Source organism: Bactrocera latifrons, unplaced genomic scaffold (assembly GCF_001853355.1).
Source record: "Bactrocera latifrons isolate USDA-ARS-PBARC rearing strain unplaced genomic scaffold, ASM185335v1 scaffold_103, whole genome shotgun sequence".
NCBI classification, from domain to species: Eukaryota; Metazoa; Arthropoda; class Insecta; order Diptera; family Tephritidae; genus Bactrocera; species Bactrocera latifrons.
The window spans coordinates 1,052,290-1,068,860 of NW_017534442.1; the positions used below are offsets into that span (position 1 = coordinate 1,052,290).

A 16,571-nucleotide genomic window follows, 5' to 3' on the forward strand; every position below is an offset into this window, starting at 1 on the left:
AAAATAAAAAAATATAGTTTTTAAAATTCTATCGTAAAAATTGTGAAGTTTGAATGTGGTAAAAAAAATAAGTGTATTAAATATTTAAGTTACATAAAAAATACTAAAGTGTGAAAATGTAGCAATAAAATGGATTATAGAAAAGCGAAACGCACATATTTGGAAAAAAAATTATCATAGAAAATAAAAAAGTGAGCACAAAGGCATAAAGTAAGGTAAAGAAATTTCAAATAAACAAATAAACAGTAATTTTACATTGAAAAAAATATTAATAAAATAAAGCCAAATTAACATAAACCGCGAGAAAAACACTAAAGCAAAAAACTTTTTGCAAATAATATGAGATTGTTGCAGGGCAAACAAAGTTCCTAAACCTTAGTAATCGAAAAAATAATTAGAAATAAATATTTTAATTCAAATAATTTCAAGAAGATCGAAAATAAAATTTTAACTAATTCTATAAATAAATTCGTAAAAAAATTAAAACAAAAACTACCAAAGCACTCATGATTCAATGATGCTCTGCACCACAAGATAAATTAGTCAAGACAAAATATATTTTTTTAACAATTAAAAACAATAAAGCCAAACTCAAGTAAAAGCGAGTAAATCTGAAAAACAACCAACTGAAAAGGCGAGCAACCGGAAATAGCGGACGTTATTATATGAAAAGCAACATAAACAAATCTGCAGCAATTTATTGAGCAAAACTTTGACGCTTGAAAGCGAAAGCTTTAATTGTTTTTGTTCCACATGTATCTGCTTAGCATACTTGAAGGCGCGCAGAAAGTATTCGCCCCGCACACATAACAAACAATGAATATGTCACCCAACACAATGAACTGTTGCGCTGGCACTCTCCTGCGACGCAATGATACGCAGCGCATTTTGTCTTTGGCCAGCAGCCACAACATCGCTTCGGCGCAACAGTTGGCCGATGCGGAAGAGTTGTGCACGTGGCGTCATAGAAGGCGCCGCGGCAGTAGCGGCTGCAAGAGCCCCGTTCAGTGTGTAGACTCCACGTCAACGCCGCCACCAAATGCAGGAACACCAACCCCAGCAGCGACACCGTTCTTAATGCCGGCAGATTTCTACAAAAGTTTGCTGGTGAGCGCTGCGGCTTTGCAGCAACAGCAGCAGCAACAACATCATCTGCAGCGACAAAAACAGTTATATGAAAATGAAGTCGAGTACGAGCGTAAATCGCCGGCAGTCTCCAAGCGTGCTGAATCCACCAATACTGCTCATTTCTCACGTAATTTCTTCTTCTCTGCGGCAGCGGCTGCAGCTGCAGCTCAACGCAGCGCTGTCGCAGCGGAACTGCCCGGCGAGGTGGCCGGGGACTCAAATGACAGCGCAAGCGTTAGCAATCATGTTAGTTGTTGCAAGAGTAATTAGTTTTAAGTTTGAATATACGAGTATTATGTAAGCCCGACTTTAAGCTGATAGAGTGTGATCTAACCCTGACATCTGTTCTATAAAGAGTTTTGCTACTCTGGGGTAGACGGCTTGGTGACTTTTAAATCTAGCTGCACGCGTTTGATTTTCCTTTGACTTGAAGACAAGTATTTTCTAGTTGCGGTGGTATAATTCTCACAATGAAATATCATACCTTGTAGATTGCAAATATAGAGGGATAGGATATGTTAGATCCACCTAATATAATATTACCATTGTATTAACTTAGTATTAATGACATTATGTGTAGGGGTTTAACATTTTGTGTACTTCTTTAACAAAAGCTTTAAAGTTATATTTAAATTAATCTAATAAATTCGGAGGGAAAAAGAGTATATACACTATGTAAGCATAGAACTTGTGCGGTATAGTTCGATGTGGCTGAAGATTTTAGAAAATTTAAGTAGAACAGTAGAATGGTCTGCTATTTTGAACCCATTAAATTGGTTTTGGCTTGAGATTATATAACCTCTTCAGTTGAGATATCCTATATATTAAAAGATATACATATATACATATACATATGCCAACGTATACGTATGCCAACTGGATGGACAGCGACACTGAAAGTCCAAATATGAACGATGGGAAGGTGGGAAGAGTGGATGTCTAACGACGCGCCTAAGCCTTTATTATGTCTTCTCATAAAGTTCGCCAGTACAAAAAGTTATATCCGAACATCTGAAACGTCGTCAAGAATAGTTGCAATTATGTGCTAAAGAAAGCTTTGCATTCGAAGGTTGCTAACCTATGTAAATATATAGATAGATACATAGTATTATGAGGTAATGCACCGCGACCTAGGGTCTATTGTGCCCCCTCCTATATCACATGTCGTCCCAGAGTTCCAGCAGCCTGAACCTATATATTAGGTTGTCAAAAAAGTTTTGCGGTATTTTCGCTGAGAGCAACAGTACTACTACGATAAAGGCAAAAATGCATCTCAAGCCGCCAACAAAATTTGTGCAGTTTGTGGATCCGATACAGTTTCCATTTCTACCGCACAGTGATGGTTTTAACTTTTTCGTTCTGGTGTAGAGGTGGTCGAAGTTGCGCCACGCTCCGGAGGGCCTGTCGTCGAAAATTGTGATAAAACCGCTGAACTTGTCGAAAGAGACCAGCATAGTAGCAGCCGTAGCATCGGTCAAGAGCTGGGCATGAGTCATCAAACAAATTTTTAATTGAAATTTCAATAAAAATGCCGCAAGAAATACCGCAAAACTTTTTTGACAAACTATTATATACAGGGTTTGTGCAGAAGAGACTGAGCTGATTTAAAAAATTTTATTGAACCAATCTTTACAATTCTTTAAAAACTTTCAAAATAGTCAAATTCAGCATCGATGCTGCGGTGTCAGCGCCATTTCCAAGCAGTGAAAGCGTCAGGGAAGGCATTCTCCAGAATAGCCTTGAGAGCCGAGGTGCATGCTGCTTGGATCCCCTCAGTCGTCTCAAAACTCAGAAGATTGCCTCTTTGTCTCTGGATCATACTCAAAGATCCATGACTCGTCATCTGTGGGTACGTTATTCAAAAATTGGTCGTCACTGTCACACATGTGTTAATTTTCTTAGCACACTTCCACTCGCCGCAAATTCTGGTCGTCAATGAGCAAATTTGGGACCACCTTCGCATACACCTTGCGCATGATTAAGTGCTCCGTCACAATATCTTGAAGAACAGATTTTGACAAATTTAACATCTGACCAAACTAATACTTAGTCGATGGTCTGAGTTCAAAACTTTGCGAAGCGTGTCACATTGTAGGTGTTCGCAGGTCTCACAGCACGGTATTCATCCGCGACCTTCTCCCGGCCCTCCAAACAGGCCTGGTGGTACCGAAATACGCAACTTCTTGCCAAAGCAACATTCATCATATCAGAGAGCTTTGCATAGAATTTAATCGCGTACCTCTGCTCTAACGAACCCTGCTTTTTCGGCTTGCACCACTCATAGAAACATGTTTCGCGAAAATGTTTGTTCTGACTTTCCACGTGCTCGGAGGCAACTAACCAGCCGCTCGTTATTTAGGCACGATCACTACCGAATCCAGACGGTGCGCACGGAAGTACAGTCGCGGTGAAAGAAAATCAGACCAATTATTTTGCACACACACCCTGTATACTATTCTCCTCTGAGCAGCTTCTACAATAGTCATTGTGTTGTATTCTCAGTCTGCAAGTATCATTAAATAGTGTCTTGTTAACACTCTCATGAGTACTCGTCATGTGTGTCCATTCATGACAAGTTTACCTGTTTGATGAGCAAGTTATGAATTGACTTCAGCGAAGCTCAGCCTCTATATCTACATATAACATATTTGTCGACAAAACTTAGTAATATGTAAGTAGCCAAAGGCATATAAATTCCCTATTTTTCAAAGTCTAATTCTACGGTTGTATCCGATCTGACTACCTCATCTGCTTCACACCTCTGCTATACAGTTGCTTACGGAACAACGAAAACCCCGCTTGGTTTTTGCTTCAGCGCAAGTAAGCTTGTGCTTTCTGGGAAGTATATAATTTAAGTTTTTCCAAATACAATATTGTTGTCTGGTTTCACAAGGCCCTCTTAAACTTGAACTAACAACGTAAGCGCAGTTCCTAAGTTCCAATTTTCATAAAATGTCTTAATTTTGCCCAAGCTATCGCCTCCATAGTCAAATTTTCTGTACTCCCTGACAAAGATTCGCAATCAATATGTATCATTCTTCACAGCCTTTTGCGATTTATCAACTTTAATAAATATAAGAAGCTAGATCGTCATATGTTAAGTTAAAACACATATATTGTGTACAATAATGGTTTTAAACAAATATTACTTCAGTCACCATTTTCCCTGTTCTTTATTCGCAGAAGCCTAACAATTATTCCTGGCCCCTGGGAGCTGTCACACCGCCGAGCGCAATAGCCGCGCAAGCGAATACAGCGACACCGACCAGCACCACTGGTTCTGCTATAAATCACACGTCTTCACATATTGCCCTTTTACCGTCTTCCGGCTCGGCCACACCGACACCTCCCGTCGGCGGTTTAGATTTGCACGCCGCTGTCGCTGCTGAAGCCACACACAATTTCGAGAGCACGCTAAAGTCGCCCGCTCAACAACCACTGTCATCTCCAACACAGCGACAACAACACAACTCCTCGTCGGCAAGCCACCTAAGCAATTCACAACAATCACAGCAACAACATCAGCATCAGCATCAAAGTTTGCATTCGACCGGCTCGACACCCAGTTCGCCTACAGCGGTCAGTGCAGCGTCGGAAACAGCAGCAGCAAGCGCGGCCGCAGCCGTCGCTGCCACCATGCCGATTGGCGGGGTTCAGGGGCAAAACCCCACACAGGGCTTAGTGCATTGGATGAGTGCCGTTATGGCCGAACATATGACCGGGCAGACGCATCACGATCCGACAGGTGTCGGCATGCACTACATGTGGAATGGTAATGTCGATGTAAGTATTTATACTCCGTTATGATTATGGTTTATGACTTTACATGCATATATACGTTTTGTGTGAGCTTCCTTGTCGAAGAGGATTTATAATCGTTTGTCAGCAGAGTTAAACGGTTCCAGTAGTTAATGGGTAGCGAATGTGTTTCGTTACATTTTCCAATTACCTATAAGTTCATTTACCAAAATTAAATTCCCCAGCCAAACAATCGGCAAAATATTTATGTAGTTGCACATATTAAGTCGCATATCTAAAAGGTTCTCTGTTACTCAAAGCAATAATAATCGTATTTACTCCAATTTCGTGTAAGATGTAGACCGTCCTTTGTCTTAGACTCAGCCAAATATTCTGGCATTCTTCACTGCCTTAAGTAGTCTGCAGTTCCCTTTAATGCTAAATTTTCAAAGCCGTGTCTACAAAAAAATTGAAGCTGTCAAGTAATTAAAATGCTTGCATTTTAAAACTATGCCTTTACTAATAATTTAATATTTTTTGATTTGTTTTAACTCTCTTGCTCACAAACCAAGTATAGAAGAGACGAACGTGAGCTAAAGTTAAGAAACTTTGTCCTTCAGTTGATGTTGACCACGAAGTAGTATTTTTTGTAAAGTACGACGAACTTTCCACATCTTGTTGCTTCAGATATAATATAGGGTGCACCATATCAGTACCTTAAAAAAAATTACTGCCACTTAAAATTTAATGGAACATTTTTACTATCCTTCGAAAGCACATTCTTTTATATTTTGAAGATTATCTATTTGAAATTTTTGGCCGCAGTTACGCCTCAGATGGTTCATTCGTGAGTCCAATTTTCGATGACTTGTTCGAGCATTTCGACTGGTAACTGTCGAATGACACGCGTGATGCTTTGCCCGGAAGCCTGAATGGAAGCGGGATTGTCCGCATAGACTTTAGAATTTACATATCGCCACAAAGTCTAACGGTGTGATATCACTCGATCCTGTTGGCCAATCGACCGGTCCAAAACATGAAATGATCTCCTTACCGAAGTGTTCTCTCAATAAACCGAGATCACGAGCTTCAATTCAAGTCGTCAAATGGTCGGTTATCATGGGGCGATAACATTCATCATTGACGGTTACGCTCTCATTGCCGTCATTTTTGAAGAAATATGTACCGGTGATTACAGCGGCTCACAAACCACACCAAGCCGCTGTTTTTTCTGGATGAAATGGCAGATATTGAATCTCTTTAGGTTGCTCTTCGTCTCAAATGCGGCATTTTGGCTGTTTACTATTCCATTGAGCCTGATATTGGATTCACCGCTGAACAGAATTTGGCTCTAAAAGATCGGATTTTCTCGGAACATTGCAATAACACATAGAGCGAAGCGATACGAATTTTGTACGCTTACAATTTTAGATCTCGATGTAAAATGTGCCAAGTCGTTTCATGCATCAGTCCGAATTGCTTCGAACAGTACCAAACGAATCCTCGGTGTTCGTGTACACTCTCAGCTACAGCTTCTTCAATGCGTGTTGGACGTGGTTTATTCGGACGAATGGTATCAAAAAGTGAATGCTGGGTCTCAAGATGGGTGATGGTGTTGCGAATAGTACGCTTAGTAGGCCGCTTATGTTGACCATAATTTGAGGGAAACGGGCGAAATACATTCTTTATAGGACGTGAATTTTCGTAATACGTTGAAAGAATTGTAAACGCTGATCTATCAAAAAATGGCTATTGAAAAAAGAACCTCTACGTGGACCACCCGTTACAACAATATACACCGTTGTCCGTTTATATATACTTATAGGTTCCTCATTATGCTTTGTAATTTCCGCGCAAATTAAGTAAGTTTTCTCAGCGTCAATATTTTCTGTCAGCTTCAAGGCGAGATGCAGACAGGCGGAATTGAGCTTCTGATGTAACATCTAAACGGTCATTAGGGTGATGCTTACAACACAGAGTGAACTATTTTGTTTAATCTTTACACACTCTAGATTAAAGATTTTGATTGAGAATGTTGGAAGTTAAGTACATATATATCCATGGAGAGTCAAAAAATAACTAAACTTTTTGGTAGTTAAACCTTAAAAACGTGCATATATACAAGCTATGTTCCAAAGTGAACTGGACTTAAAAAAAAAAGAAAAAATGGTTTTTCCGGCAAAATCAATTAATTTTATTCAAAATAGCCTGCTTTTGCTTCAATACAGCTTAGCATGTGGAACGAGTGTTTTAGCTCGTTGGCCGGTATGGCCGCCAGTATGCCGGTGCAAGCCTTTTGAATGACCTCTACGTCTGCATAACGCTTTTATTTCATAGGCAAATACATTTTTCCGTAAAGGAAGAAGTCACACGTTGCCATATCAGKTGAATACGGGGGATTGTTAATGGTTAAAATGTSATTTTTGGTCAAATAAACGTCGTCACAAGCGTCGATCGATGAACCRTGCACACATCTTTCGTAAGTCCAAATGTTCRGTGTTTTGGSGTTTCGYTGTCGGCAGGTTCTYCYCTTTTCTTTGTCCACTTTTAGTTCTGCCGCCAGTGGGAAATATCCCCCATTTCTCCCCTCTGAATTCGCCACTGGCATACAGAATGTTCACTTTGTTACGAGTTAGAGTTATAGTTTGTTGTTATAGTTTAGATCTTTTGTAATTAACGGCTTGAAATTTTTTTGCATGATTATCATAGTAAAATATTCCGTATTAAAATGTTTACTAATTGTAACGCGTTAAAGTTCGGTATTATCAACATTTCATCAAATCCAGGTCAGTGTCGGCAACGCCTGTAATTTTGACAATCCTACTCGAGACCCAAACGATATTGAACACTTCATTTTAGAGAAGAATACTGAGTACGCAAGTACTCAAGCAAGCATGAAGCAAAGAAGAGCAAATTCTTAATGAATCGAAACAGACCCGATACAAACACTCTAGAGTGGCCCACAACGGAGCAAGTGCACATATGTATGTATGCGTAAATTTAGTTGTGTGTTCTGTTCCTTTAAAAGTGCACTGCCTTCAAGCGGCAATGACAATAGCTTGACTGACCTTCCACAATATTCATGAGTTGGTCAAACCAAAAAAAGCAAGTAAGGTAGAGCTAAGTTCGGGTGTAACCGAATATTTCATACTTTCGAAAATTAAAAAATTCAAAGCCGGGGAAATTCAAATGGTGCTAAAACATTATATTAGCAAATTTTACGTCAGAGTTCAATACACGTATGCATTCTGAAGAAACGCAATGGTTTACAATAAAATTTGGTAACTTTCGAAATTCTGAATATTATAATCATTGACTCGTTTAGTATCACAGTTTGTTTGTCTGGTGTATTTATATTTCGGGATAAATCGGGTAGCATTGTAAAAGCAACCTTTTTCAATATTTTTTTTCACACAAATTTTTATTTGAGGGTTCAGATTTTTCATATGTTATTTTACAGTACAAACAAAAAAAATTGTTTTTTTTTTTTAATTTTTCTTGATGACCGGAAGAAGCCAACTTTTAAAGTGGTACCCACTATTTCTCCATTGTGGATGACCTGAAATGGGATAAATTTTATTTTAGAGTATATATGAATAGCTGTCTAATAACGTTCGACTGAAACAACTCACTGATAAATAAACCAAGAGTGCAAATTTGAATTTCTTTTTGTGTTTTTCGCCTGTTTTTTGTTATTAATTGTGTTATAATGTTGTCGAATATCTATTAACAATGATCATAGGTCACTAGATAGGCAAGCTTTACTGAAAATTCCAAAAAGAAATAGACAAATGTGCCAAAAAGATTGAAATCGTGGGTACCAGTTCAAAAACACTGTTTCGAGAAAAACGCGTTTAAAGATCGCCAGTTTTGCGATATGAGCGCACGACACCTTGCGGCGGATCTCATTTTTAAAAAAATTTCTGTTAACATCTGAGTCAAAAGAAAAGGAAGGTTTCTACATTATTATTAAGGGCTTAAAGTAATCAAAACAGCAAAAAAAATTTGTTCGATGTTCTGAAAAATTTTTACCGTACTACTCCCTTAAGAAAGACATTAACTTAATATCATTAAAATGTCTCCTATCTTTATCAATATAAAAGTGTTTACTGTTATAAAAGACGGTATATGTGGCATAAGGTCAGCTGGAGATTCAAAGACTCAAGATCACACTATTACCAAGAAAGGAACCTCTCTAAGTTTCACTAATATACACCATAAATTTACCGTTATTTTTGGTAATAAGTATTGACATCTTGTTCGGTATCTGAAGATTTGAAAGAATTGAAAAGCTTTTGTTGGATTTAGACTATTATTGAACGTGAGACGGCATGCCTTGCAGACACTTTTGACTCAAGATCAACTTAATCTGCGCATTATTTATATTCTACAACTAAAGTAAAAGATTCATATGGAAACTTAAAATTCTGTATAAGTATAGAAAATGGACACACGAATGTGGTAAATAATAGTTCACCTAAGGGTGGACGGTGCCACTCCCATTCTACAATTTTGATACCATCTATTGAGTCAAATCGCATGTCTTTGATGTTTTTATTTGTTGAGTTATCGGACATTTTCATAGATGTGCTGAAAGGACTTCCTCTCAGCAAGTCGCGTTGAAATACCTTTAATGGTTTGCGCTGGGATATACTCATCAAAACCATTATACGGCGGGCCTACGTCTACTTTTTTTTTAATTTTCAGCCAACTTCATATATTTTACATTAGAGGCACATTGTCGGCGTGGCAATGGTTCGAGAACCGTCTTCGAAATGCACCAAATTTCTTCAAGATATCTCAATTTCATCCACCAACATCCAGTGAAAATTCAGCTATTCTCCGTCCTATTGGTCGTGTACATATAATCCTAGAACTATTTCGATTAGTTTTAGGTGACACAAACAAGCGCTAAGTGAACAATACTATTGTACTCTATAGCAGCATGGTGCAAGAGTGTAAAAAACAAATTATCAGCAAAATAAAAGCAAACGGTAAATTATGACCACATGAAGAAATCGAAGTTTACTCCTACGTTCTCTAACTCCGTGTCTACTTTATATTCATCATATCGAGCATTGTTTACATTCTGTATGGCGTTCACCAGTTATGCTTCTTCACTTTTCTTTACGCTTAGTCCCATTTTCGCTCAACCATCGGCGTTGCATCTTGTGCTTTCTACCGGTAATTGTTGTTTGTTTTGTTGCCTTGTTAAGGGCGAATTGAAATTCTGCCTCTATTTATGTACGTGTGAGGGTTTGCTTTTAGTGCTAAAGCCTGAATCTTCGAATACTGACCACATTTTGACTCTTTCTTTTCATTAATCTCTAGATTGGAGTGAGAATCACGTTTCTTTGAGTCCTTTGTTGTTTTCTAATTCACTAAGTCTGTTCTGAATGTCAAATCAATGTCACGCTCAAAACAGGTTCACTTTGCTCTATTATCAATAATAAAAAATATTTATAAATTGCAGCCTCGATCTGGTAAGGGTTTCAGAACCATATGAAAAGGTATCCTCTTTCGCGATTTTAATATACGAGGCATTTGATCAAAGATCATAGTCACCTCACGACAGCATAGCAGACAGGTTGGGTAAATAGGCTGATTTCTCGAACGGTTAATCGCGCTTAACTGCTGGAGATGCTTATCAGTTGCAGTGTCCAGAAATAATAGGTATGGATTAAAAAGACCGTCGTGTATCGACAAAACACCTAAAGCCTACCACAAATTTATTGAGGCGGCTAATATCGATTCCAGCTAATTTATCGAGTTCGAAAAAAGTATAGGTACCGAGATGCTTCAACCGTAGTCCAGCAAAAGTTGGATAGTTGAGAAGAAAGTTTTTAGTTTCGAGCTTTTTGACAAGTTGCTTCCTCCAAAATCTTTACTATTACTGCGTGCTTGCAAACTGGACAGTGCCCAGTTAGTAGGTCTGTCATTGAGACGATGTAAGCCTTGCTAAGGCCAGCAGTTCTAGGCCAAAAGGCTTCCGCAACCCAAAAAGTGTTGGTTTCTGATCTCGTGCGATGTCTATAGATCAAGAACCCGAGTACAGGGGAAGGGAAACCTCTGCTTGGTCCAATTTGATAAAAATTAGAAAGGTCATCAGCTCTTCAATTTCCGACGGTACCGCTATTCTCAGACAACCACACAAGTTTAATATGAAATTATCTTGACGCTGTCAATATATAAGAGAATATATAGTTGCAGTATTTCAAAAGATTCTTTAATTCTACGAGTCTCAAGTTCCCAGCTTTATCGTGATATAGGCGTCTATTGGGATGTTACTTTTGTAAGTTTTGAAATACCAATTTCAGAGAATCAAGAAATTAACATCCATTAAACGACCATTTTCTTCTTATTTTCTCTCCGCTCATATCTTCTTAGAACCCACTTTAAAACTCTATTCAGATCTACAGCTCGAATTATTTTCACCAGGAGAATTAGCAAGATAAGGAGTCGGCTTGTCTGAAACCTCGTTCGGTATAAAACTCGGTCTTTTGGTCCTTCCCGACCTTGACGGAGCTTTTGATGTTGCTCAACGTCAGTTTAAGTAGGCAGCTCCTTTTTGTGCTGTCAAAGGCAGCTTTGAAATCAACGAAATGGTGGTGTAGTCGATTCTATTTTCACGGGTCTTTTCCACGATTTGACGTATGGTGATTATCTGACCAGTTGTTGATTTGCCAGGTCTAAAGCTACACTGATAAGGTCCAATCAGTTTCTTGACGGTGGGCTTTAATCTTTTACACAGTACGCTCGATAGCACCTTATATGCAATGTTGAGGAGACTTATCCCACGGTAGTTGGCGCAAATTAAGGGGCCTTCCTTTTTGTGGAATTGACAGAGCACACTTAAATTCCAATCGTCGGGCATGCTTTCATCATGCTCCTCTTCCGTTCTTTGCCTCCTTATTTCAATAGCTCTGCCGGCAAAACATTGGCTCATTCGCTTTGTTGTTCTTCAGACGGGTAACTGCTATTCGCACTAATTCATGGTCCGGAAAGGGAACGTTTGTTTCATCATCATCGATTGTGAAGTCACGTTCACCATCTCAAGGTGTTATACTTTCTCTGCTGTTCAGCTGGTTGGAGAAGTGTTCCCTCCATAATTTCAGTAATCGGTTACTAGAACTAATTTGGAGGTTGTAAAATAATATGCTCCGATCTAAACCTTATGTTAGTTGCCGCATCTTATCGTAGAATTTTCGGGCATAAACCCTGTCGGCCAGCATGTCAAGCTCTTCATACTCACGCATCTCCTCATCTCTCTTTTTTTGTCTGCAAACGCGTCTCGCTTCCCTCTTCAACTCTCGGTATCTATCCCATCCCGCACGTGTTGTGGTCGATTGTAACGTTGCGAGATAGGCAGCCTCTTTTCTTTCCACTGCGACACGGTACTACTCATCTACAGCTGCTTCATGATTAATTTCCTTAGCTCCCTATATCTACATATATGAAATTCTGTAACTTGCTTTCACCGATATTTAATTATATCTTTATACCCTGAACAGGGTAAATTAAGTTTACCAAGAAGTTTGTAACACCCAGAAGGAAGCATGGGATACTCTTCAAAGTATACATTTAATGATCAGTATGTTGAGCTGAGTCGACTTAGCCACGTCCGTCTGTCTGTCTCTCAGTTTTTAAGTTATCGTTTTGAAATTTTGCAAACGTCACTTTCTCTTCAATAAGCTGCTCATTTCTTGGAACTGCCGATGTCGGACCACTATAACATATAGCTTCCATACAAACTGAAACATCGGAATCAAGTTCTTGTATGGAAAACTTTCACATTAGACAATGTATCTTCACAAAACTTGGCACAGGCTATTTTATAGGATAATAATGTAATATACGAAGAAATTGTTCAGATCGGTTAACTATAGCATATAGCTGCGACACAAACTGAATGATCGTAATCTAGTGCTGGTATGGAAAACTTTTGCGTTTGACAAGATATATTCACGGCATTTGGTATAGATTATTTTCTTAGACAACAATTTAATCTCCGAAGAAATTGTTCAGATCGGTTAACTATAGTATATAACCGCCATACAAACCGAACGATGGGAATCAAGGGCTTGTATGGAAAACTTTCGCATTTGATGTGGTATCTTCACGAAATTTGACATGGATTACTGCTTAAGGTAACAATATATAGCATATAGCTTCCATACAAACTGAACACATAGTTACTAAACGAAATATATCTGTGAAGGGTATATTAGCTTCGGTGCAGCTGAAGTTAATATTTTTTTTGTACTTAACTAATTTTACTGATTTAAATAGAGATTGATTGTCCCAAAATACTCCTTGGCTCACTGTTACGTAGTCAACTGTTTGCAGCTGCCTTCAGCGGCACTCACATGCCAATCATCTTGCGAATTCTCTTCCTTCTTGTTTATTTCCATTTCTTTTCTTTTATTGTTTAAACTCACTTTGGCAAAGAAATTAAAGTGGGTGAAATATGAATCAATGGAAGAATAAATACCGTTTAATTTGGAAAACAACAACACTGATGTTGTAACTAAGGTGAAGTGAATAACTGCGTTTTCCAGAACAGAACATTTTAAGTTAATTGATTTCGCACAAAATGAATTACAGTCACATGAAATTGTTAATTCTAGTTTAGCAAGAAGTATGCGAGGATGGAAGTCTAATGGAAAATCCTGTAAAGAGAAGAAGAATTTACAGAGGCCAGGTTTGACACCTATTCATGCATTCATTGCTCATTCCTTGGAGATTTTATACTTTCAAACATTTTAAAAATTATTGTCACTTAAATATTTGATAACCGAGAAAGATATACCAAGATAGGAATGATTTATTAAGAGATTATGACAATACTCTCAACGTCTTTGCTTTTTGAGTGCATTTTACAGAAGCATTCAATGTAATTGTGAGACATTTTCGGTGGCTACGAAAAGCTCTTCCTTTGTTTTACCGATACATTCACTAATATAGTGACATCAAATGCTCAAAGGCTCTGATTGCTGAACTAGTATGGGGGAACTACATACCTAACCTCCATTTATGTGATTTCCATGCTCAAAGGTAATCAAAACCTTTTCCTTCCTTCTCGCTGCTACTATACACATCACTTCCTGTATTGTGTTTTTTTTTTCGAAAGTACTTGGCTGAGGTAATACTAATTTCGCATAATTGATGATAGGCTTCTTTATAGATCAAAGGATTGGTACCGCCTTACGAAGCTTCTTATTGTGGAAATTGCGATGGCAACAATTTAATTTCGTATACACACCTTAATCAGCGGCTTTATGAGGCAAAACAGGAACATTTTCTGTAACCGTTATTTTCCAGAAAGCTCCAATTGCTGTACAGGGCTGTACTGAAATTCTACAGCTTGCAAAAAGATTCAAAAATAATAACTACATTAGCCAACTGGCGCGAAATATGCGCCTGCTCCACTGTGGATGGCGGGAGGCCACAAAACCGCCAATTTCCAATACATTAAAGTGCTGAATGTGTTAAATTTTTGTTTTCGTAGAATTTTTCACAAAACTTTTGTGCAAATGCAAATAGAGTGTTGTGGTAGTCCGAAGAGAAAGAGGGTGACATCGCTCACCGAGGACAGAGCGAAAGAGAGAACGAGAAAGAGCGCACACGATGTGTCACGGAGTGGGCGACAAAAAATCCAAATTCTAACCTCAAACCTATAGAATGGCATACAACAACAACAACAGCAACAAAAACAGCAACAATAGGATGTGTTAGTGGAAGTGGCGGCAAAACAGTCGTTTTTTTTTTTGGTTTTTGTTGCTGTCAGCTGACAGGCTTGCATTGGCAAACGGTACGATTTTGTTGTTGTTGGTGGTGTTGTTGTGGATATATGCACATGTCGAGCGTGCTGCCTGTTTGCTTTGGCAATTTATAAATGTGTGCGTGTGTGTGTAACTGCGTGTTGCTGCCACTTCTGTTGTTGCATGCACAATTCTAGCAATTTTTGTTTTTGTATTGCGTTCATTAAAAAAATGTTGTTGCTGCTGCTGGAAAAAATCAATAGAACCAGACAGGCAAAAAAATGTTAGCGTTGCCAACGAAAATGCTAACAAAAAACATTTGCAACAAAAATAACAAAAAACGAGGAAAAAATCTTGGTGTTTTTAAACGAGAAAAAATCCAAATGAATGAAAATGCATGGTATGGAGCGTTGGACGCGCGCAAAAAGTGAATGCTCGATGAGCAAAACACAAAAATTTTCTAAAAGAAATGCGAAAAAATTGTTCATCAAACACAAAAAAAAGGTTTGCCTCCCTGCCAATAGCTGTGGAAGGAGATGTACACGGGTCGTCGTGGCGGAAAGGMAAAAAAAAAAAGGTTTCTGATGTAACCAGAAAGAGTGAGGTGCAAATTAATGGCGAAAGGACACAGCTCGCTAACAAAGCAACGCGGCAACGAAAGCGGTGGTTAGTCGGGAGCCACTCGGCGCTGGGTGGGATGTGGGTGGCATGAAAACGCAATACATGTGGGGTTTAGAGAAAGTTTTGTTTTACTTTCACGGCTGCAACGCGGCAATGAAATGAAATGAGCGGGCCTGTGTAGAATGTTGCTCTATTCCAATGGAACCGTTGGCGCCGGCGTGGGGGGTAATCCGTAAAATTAAAGTGTAATGGAAAGCAAGACAATAGTGTGACCAATACAACTAGCCTCGATGTGAACATTAACACAACATAAGACTCGCATATTGGTAACATGTTTACTTGCTGTTCTGAGAGAGTATCGACACTTGTTTCTATTTCTTCGACCAGAAAGTCCAACCCTTTTTTTTTTAATTATGAAGTCCACCGAAGGCGTGGATCCGATTCGTTGCTAAGATATAAATGTTGAACTCGTCTGACACTATATTCTTTTATTACATTTTATATAATTTCTACAAGGCTCCAAATATAAAATCAGTTACAATAAAATATGAAAATCAAATTTTAATGGATCGCTATTGGACGAAATTAATGCATACTTCTCTATAGAGTACATGCCTTCAAGAAGATTAAATTAAATTTAATTGTTTGCTAAAGAGTTTCGAAGTTCTACTTAATTAAGCAGATGACGATAGCTCCACTTTCCGGTCCGGAGAAGTCGAGTCACTAAAAGTTAAGCCAAATGACTTGATGCTGACTAAAAAATTGTAGGAAACTCAGAACGCAGTGCGCGTTGAAAGTGAACTGCATTAGGTCCATCCAGGAAACCCTGCCCTGAAGTTAAGTGAAAGCGGCTCCAGGCAAGTTAAAAACCCATGATAGGTGGAGGAGCTTTTAGTGCATTCACGTAGAATGACGATCGCTACATTTTGCGAAGACATTTTAAAGAAAAAATAAAAGGGGTTCCAGGTGCGAGCAAATCATTAAGCCTTGAAATGTTCGGAACTGCAGGCGAACACACACATCACACGTTTATTGTTGCCAATGCTTTTTGCATTTTACAATACTCGTATTAGCCCTGGGTTAAATAAATAAATATATAACAGCAAAGTGTCAGAGACTAGTCCGCTGGCTAAGGCGGCCTTTTGCGCGTCGAAAGAAGAATATAGGAGTGGTGAAGTCCACTGGTAACATAGTTACGAATCGGCTGCTGATACAGTTACAACACCGCCCACCCCAACCCTACGCATTGCAGCTATCTTTTGCGGCTTACAACCTTACAACTCAGTTACAACCCCGTCCACAGCCTCTTCAGCAACCTCACAC

At 38.8% G+C, this 16,571-nt stretch overlaps 1 protein-coding gene across 1 annotated transcript in view; it reads left to right on the forward strand.

Annotated features, from left to right (window-relative positions):
* Positions 1–17: 17 nt before the first annotated feature.
* Positions 18–16,571, forward strand: part of LOC108968387 (zinc finger protein rotund) — a 111,592-nt gene continuing 95,038 nt past the window's right edge. Inside the window, exons 1-2 of the mRNA XM_018932405.1 lie at positions 18–1,374; positions 4,312–4,911. Of these exons, the coding sequence (XP_018787950.1) occupies positions 817–1,374; positions 4,312–4,911 (1,158 nt within the window). The 5' untranslated portion in view covers positions 18–816. The remainder of the gene's footprint in view (positions 1,375–4,311; positions 4,912–16,571) is intronic.